This window comes from Triticum dicoccoides, chromosome 5A, assembly GCF_002162155.2.
Source record: "Triticum dicoccoides isolate Atlit2015 ecotype Zavitan chromosome 5A, WEW_v2.0, whole genome shotgun sequence".
In the NCBI taxonomy this organism is placed as follows: domain Eukaryota; kingdom Viridiplantae; phylum Streptophyta; class Magnoliopsida; order Poales; family Poaceae; genus Triticum; species Triticum dicoccoides.
Genome location: NC_041388.1, coordinates 560,473,645 through 560,480,404, shown reverse-complemented (window position 1 = coordinate 560,480,404; position 6,760 = coordinate 560,473,645). Strand labels below are relative to the sequence as shown.

The 6,760-nt window shown below is 41.8% G+C and overlaps 1 protein-coding gene across 1 annotated transcript in view; it reads left to right on the top strand.

The window, feature by feature from the left end:
- The window catches only part of LOC119299993 (2-hydroxy-6-oxo-6-phenylhexa-2,4-dienoate hydrolase-like), a 15,076-nt gene extending 8,656 nt beyond the window's left edge, over positions 1-6,420 (top strand). Inside the window, exons 8-11 of the mRNA XM_037577085.1 lie at positions 5,159-5,254; positions 5,969-6,034; positions 6,135-6,266; positions 6,412-6,420. Of these exons, the coding sequence (XP_037432982.1) occupies positions 5,159-5,254; positions 5,969-6,034; positions 6,135-6,266; positions 6,412-6,420 (303 nt within the window). The remainder of the gene's footprint in view (positions 1-5,158; positions 5,255-5,968; positions 6,035-6,134; positions 6,267-6,411) is intronic.
- The last annotated feature ends 340 nt before the right edge of the window (positions 6,421-6,760 follow it).

Genomic DNA, 6,760 nt, shown 5'->3' with positions numbered 1-6,760 from the left:
GGGGATATGTACATTGATTTAACTGTGAATTCACCAGATTTAGTTAACAACCATTTCACCCTATCACCAAGTTGATCTCACATCACTACATGGCCACACAAGGCTTGCAAATTATACCACATAATGATAGTTTCCTCACTCGAAAATCTCCTAAATTTCACACAACCGCATCCTTGGTAGAACATGCAATTACTTGGAGTCAAGTAATAACACCTAAGAAATGGTTAATGGAGGAAGCCACAGCCAAAGCCATCGGCAAAGGCCAAAACGTCGACACAGCCTTTGCCGGCAATGGTCGTCGGCATAGTGCCATAGGCATAAATGTCCTCGACAAACCTATGATACCTATCGGCCTAGGAAAACCATTGGCATATATAGGTACGCTGACGGGTTTTCTCAATCGTCGGAATAGTTCTCCCGTTGGCAAAAATAGTTTGACGACGCATCCATGAAACGCCATCCAGACACGTGCCCACACCAGAGGTAGCCACGTGACACATCTATGCCGATGGCTTTATGGTCGGCATAGCTTGGAGCTATGCCGACAGCAAAGCTGTCACCATAGGTGTGTTACATGGCATCGCTTGGGAGCTCCGCTGGCATATCAACTTTTGTATGATGACACCTTTGGCATAGCTTGAAAATACAATTGACAAATGAAGTCATGAACGAATAATAATGAATTATTGAATTCTAGCTACAAAGTCATCATACGAAAGTTACAAAAATGAATAAAGAAAACTTTATTAATGATAACTATCATTATGAAATGAAATTCTAAATTATATAATCCGAATAAATAAATAATAAGCTTTATTGATATAAATACAAATACAAAGTTCTTCTGATTTAGATTGGATCAAAGAGGTAAGAAGAAAAGAAAATGAAAGCCTAAGCTAGTTAGATCTTCATCTTGATGATCGTCTGGTCATCTTCTTGAATAAAACCTACAAAACAACAATAAAGGAAAAATGAAATTTGGTGATGATTTAAATGTTGCATTTCTCTAGGGAAATGCTTTGTTGTTTGAGCTGGTACCTAGGATCACTGGAACTGCTACAAAGACACTTAATCAGAGTTTCCAATAGAAACCAATAAAACCAACAACTAGAACAAAAAGGGATCAAATGTACATGACAACAGACGAAAAGTACAGGAAGTAGTCCACAAGCAGGAAAGAGAAGTTGTAGTAGATCAAGTCCTTCATTAGACCATATCAAATGCAAGAGTAGGCTAGGACTGTCCAGAAGCAAGAAAGTCATAACTCACAAAACCAACAAAGCATAACAACAACTCAATGGCAAAGTCCCAAACATAGAAGGTCAGCCTTCACACGAAATCCAGCTAGCCAAAATAGATAAAAAAATATATATAAATAAAGCACTCCAAGTTAGCAAACATAGTTCTATAAAAGAAATTAAAGCCAAATGATTAAGTAGTCATTTCCCGCGAGGAAATAAAGTTCAGTGGAAATATAAGCACCACACAGCCAAATGGAGCAAGTCCCAAGTCAAATAGACACATAGCAAGAAGAACAAGCAACAGAAGACCCCAAGGTAGGATATTGTGGGAGTCCTCAGATAATCTAGAAGTGCGAGGACTAGATCATCATAGGATCATGAGAAGTGTAGCATCTATAGTATCAAATCCCAGAGAGGAGCGTCAGGGTGACATCATCGGCTGGCATAAGATCAAGTCACATCTGTTCTTATCAGTGAGTGAATTACGAGAGAAAGAGAGAAAGAAAGTGTAGCGTCTCTTCAAAACAGATTTAGGAGACAGGGAAAATTGGGTAGATGAAATACTATCCATAACCTGGTAAGAAAGGAACTATAAACAGGAGAAATCATTATAATCTATGCAATCACACACACTATAACTATATAAATAAAAGAACTATATCTTTTATAATCTACCAATAGAAGAGGAACTAGTTCAGTTGTTTAATACATGAGAAAGTAAGCAGGCCATCTCCATTTACAGAAACTACCTATATATATACCATCATCCTAACTACTACAATGTAGAGAACCAGTAATTCATGGGTACTGGGACAGTATATGACCCCCTCTACTTGAGATAGAAAAATAGTTTGCACTATAACTTATATATGAACAACATATGCAAGTGCCAGTAGAACTGGATACAGTTAACTAATTAACTAGTAGTGCATCACAATGATCTCAGGAGTGTTATCAAATCAACACTAACATCACAATGTCTATCTGAACTATACTAGGGGCATATGACTTGTGCAGTAGCTAGACACTAGCAGGAACTCTAATATATTTAGTGGAGCTACAAGAAATCAAGCAATATATAGTATAGTAACAACTGCGCAATGTATGTATGAACTAGGAGGAGTACCAAATAGGCCGGCACGATACTTATAAACCCAAGAAATTGGGGAAACCCGACAAACCAAATTAATCAGGACCAAGTGTAGGATCACAGTAGAATACACATGTTAGTGACCAATTAAACTGAGTTATTCTTAGGCAACATCACCAACGATGCACCAATCCTAAGTAGTATATCATAGCCATCAAACCAAGTCTCCCCAAAACCAAGATCACACATTACTAGTGCACAAAGGACCAAGATTGCCATCAATAGAGCCACGACCATGAGAAGAAAAGAAAAAGAGGAGGAGCTCACCTCATAGGGTTGTAGCTGAGGCAGAAACACCGCCCCGATGTGATTGCAGCAGAGCGCATCGTCGTCGCCATCCAGCACGACGAGGGGGCAGCACCACAATGCACTCGCGTTAACCCACACAGGGTTGCGTCGTACGCATCGCATGGGTGCAGGGGCACTAGGGCACGACAGGAGCACAAGCGCGACCACCGGAGAGCGCCACCGCACATAGGAGCATAGAAGGATGCGAAGACAACCGGTCTAAGCACCGGAGCACCGTCGACGAACAGAGCAGCTCACACACCAAAACCCTAGGATGGTAAAATGGATGAAAGCGACCGCATGAGGCAAGGGGAAACAAAATCGAAGGGGTGGAGGTGGTAGTGCAGCTTGAGGGGAAGCTATGGTGTGCAGTACGACAGCGGAGTGTGCTGTAGATGGCCGGAGCAAGCAGCAGCGGCTAGGGTTTCCGGTACGAGGAGGGAGAGAGGGAGGGCAGATTTGAGCTGCTTCTCGGGTGGATCCAGCGCCGAGGACGGAGGGAGGGTTCGCCAGCGTTGGAGTGGAGACCGGGGCTGGTGAAGGTCGATGGCGGTGGCTGGGTTAGAAATGGCGGCGATGGGGGGAGAGTGGGGTTCGCAAGAGACAGAGGAGGCGACAAGGGCGTCGCGAGAGATGCTCTCTCGTGGGCTTTGTCCCTCTTTATTTTTCTTATTTGTTTTTCTCTTGTTCTTTAGATGGATGGATGTTGGAGCATGGACACTATGTTGTGTGCCATGTAATCGAGCCATGGCACGAATGGTTCCACCAATGAGAATTAAGCTCATACAATTGTGCTTTCCCTTTGGTTTTTCTTCTATTTTTACCCTCTTATTCCGAGTAGGGATATGTGTGTGTTTAACCGGCAGGTCGGTGCATTCCGTACACCTCCCTCTGCACTGGTCACGTGCCCTATAGGCCCAACACCTTATCTTCTTATCTGTAAAAATGTCCACAACCTTTACTCTTTTGTGTGGGAGGCCTCTGAATCAAGAGCACCAATGCCGCTCCATCCTACAAGCCATGTTGTGACCCCTGGCCACACTGCTGCAACCTACTAGACGATGATGAACATGAACAGGACGGGCGATATTCTTGAATTGTCATTTTTCCATTTTCTGAGTGCCAAAAATGAGTTTTTTTTTTGGGGTGAAGAACCCATTTCTGAGTGCAGAGCTGGGAGGCGTACTCGAAAAATGGGTTCTTCACGGAAAATGTTATGGCCACATTCATGGCATAGTTTGTTCAAATAATCTCGTAATGTGTGCAAGTGTGCATCTTCAAATGGCAAATAAGGTTGATGAAGATAGTTTTCATTTTAATTGCACAAAAAATCATTTTCCATTTTCCTAGTGCCAAAAATCAGGTTTTTTGTGAAGAATCAACCAAATATTTGTTGCAAAATTGGACCACATCAAATTTCACAAATAGTAGACCACGTTTTATGTACAAATAACCAAATGATTTTCACTCAAAAGGTTTGCATCCACTCTCGTCAAATTGACAGATTTCCGTCGAGCAGGAATCGGATCAAATTTGAACCACAGTTGCCTCATCGTTTGCTCATGATTTTTTTACAAAATAGGTACACAAGTAGCTATTTCATTAGAGATCCAACAAAAGTTTTGCAAGATTCCACCCTAGCTATGAACGGTCATGCCCGCCATTTTGAGCGCATTTTGAATGTAATTCGATGCAAACCTGATTTTACTTTGTTCAAATTTAAAAACACAGTATACCAACAGAATCCTTTCAAGATTCTTATCCAAAAACATATATAGTTTGTCAAATTCGATGCAAGTGTGAATTACTTGTGGCTTTGACAAAATATAAGGACCTATTCACAAAAGTACATGAGGGCGCATTTTTAACACTTCCAAAAACAGAAACAAAGTGGATATTCACAAACTATGAAAAATTCTAGCCCAAATTGATAAATAATTTGTAAATGTTCAAGTTTGGGTAAGTCAAATTTAAATTAATCAAATTTAAACTTTTCTAAAAATAGAAAATGATTTAATATTAAAAAATAATAAAGAAAAATAATAAGCGGACGACCGTCGTCAGGGCCGTCGGAATAAATCTGACAACGTGATCCATCCGGCACTAAATGGGCCACGTGTCAGGCCATGGGCATAGATTAGTGTCCGCCGACGGCAGATGTCAGCATATCCCCATCTTTGGCTATGGCTTTTCATCGGCCGGCAGCATATCCGCGGGCATATCCCCATATATGCCGACGGATCGGTCAAGAAGCCGTCGGCATGCACGTTTATTTGCTTTGTGATCCTCTCAGAATCTTGTTTTCCTAGCATCACCAGTACCCTCTCACAAAATGAATAAATGAAACTACACTAAAGACACCTGATGAAAAAATGAGAATCAAGATGTTGTCCTATGTAATTCAAACTACTTTAGGTTTTTTTCTCCTCTTTTGGGTGTCGAGTCATGTGTTTTTTTATTGATTTATTTTCCATTATAGATTGGCCGTCTACACTGCCTACTTCCTTGGTGGGAAGATGCTACTGTTAATTTTATGTTGACTGGGGGTTACAATGTCGTAAAGCAAATAAAGCAGGTTCGTTTCTAAAAACATCCAAATCATGATTTTATCCTGTTTTCACTTATGTTAATTTTTTCTTAATGCTTATTGAATTACATTTTCTTCTTATAATCCATTGTGTTGTAGTCTTGTAGAAACTATCAGTCGGTAGCCTTCTCACTTTTTTTAGATAAAGGAAGAGAACGATATCCCCATTTCTGCATCCGAAAATGCACACAACCCAAAAAATATTACAAGATCATCAAACCATATGTGCCCAAAGACCACTGTTGGAGCCCATAGCTTTGCTTGCAGCAACAAAACGTCACTGATACGATGGTTACTCATAGAGCATTGTGGGAAGCTCCAAATGGGAGTTTCTTGGAAGCAGACACTGGCAAAGCTGTGGAAAGACACTTTCACCCCATGATCATCTGGTTGCAGGCATCCATCCATGGCTTCTTGCATATGCCTCCATAGCCACCTTCTTGAGCAGCACTGGGAAATTTACAGTTAATACACGCAACATTGCCAGTTTTAAAAATTCTCAAGCAAACTGTAGCTCCCCCACAGAGCCCTAGTTCTGCTGAGATAAAGGGAATGATGAAATTCATCCCCCGGACATATCATCTTTTATCAATGGTGTTGGCTTGAGATCCAATATAGTATTTAAACTGTTGGATATCCCAATCTGTCATGTAAGAGAAACGAAGTGCATTATTTCTGACCGTGCTCTACTTTTGTGGACAGGTAAAGCAAAAATGCCTGGTCTTATGGGGAGAGGATGATGGAATAATTAGCAACAAGCAAGCATTCGTAAGTTGCCTGCTATATAATGCATAGATGTTGTATGTGGTCTAATTCGCAAGATGCATGCATCTGCACACCATTTTGAATGTGTTGCGGTACTCTGCAGCGCTTACAGCAGGAACTACCGGGCGCAATTTTAAGACAGGTAACGCAGTGCGGCCACATTCCTCATCTTGAGAAGCCAAGGGAAGCGGCAAAACATATTCTTGACTTCCTCCGAAGCAATAACCCGGGGATGGTGGGCCGGGCTTCTTTGTCATCAACTTATCGACACTGAGGTATGCCATTGTTCACTGTGGAAGTAGCTTTGCTAATATCCTACTCCAATGTGCTGAGTGTTGAGCCACTGACGTTTTACGTGCACCGTGTCCAATGTGATGCAGGACAAGTGAACAGGAGCATACCCCTTACTCCCTTAGGGCTACCGTATACGTGCACGAGTTGTACGCGAGTGTACATGGCGCACTCATGTTTACGCCCCTCCTGCAATCTCCTTGACTTAGGCAAAGCCCTTTTAGTAAGCCTGGAAGATATCCCCAGCCACATCCTGATCAGCTGGGAGCAGCCGAGTTGATCAACATGCTGAGCCCAAGGGTTAGCCGTGGGGACGGAAAAGGCCGCACTATGGAACTTGTTATTGTACAGTATCTTCTTTAGGTTGCTGGTCTTTAATTAGCACTAGAGAAATGTACGTATGTATCTACTAAGCTGGCCTCGTTATTGTACAGTATG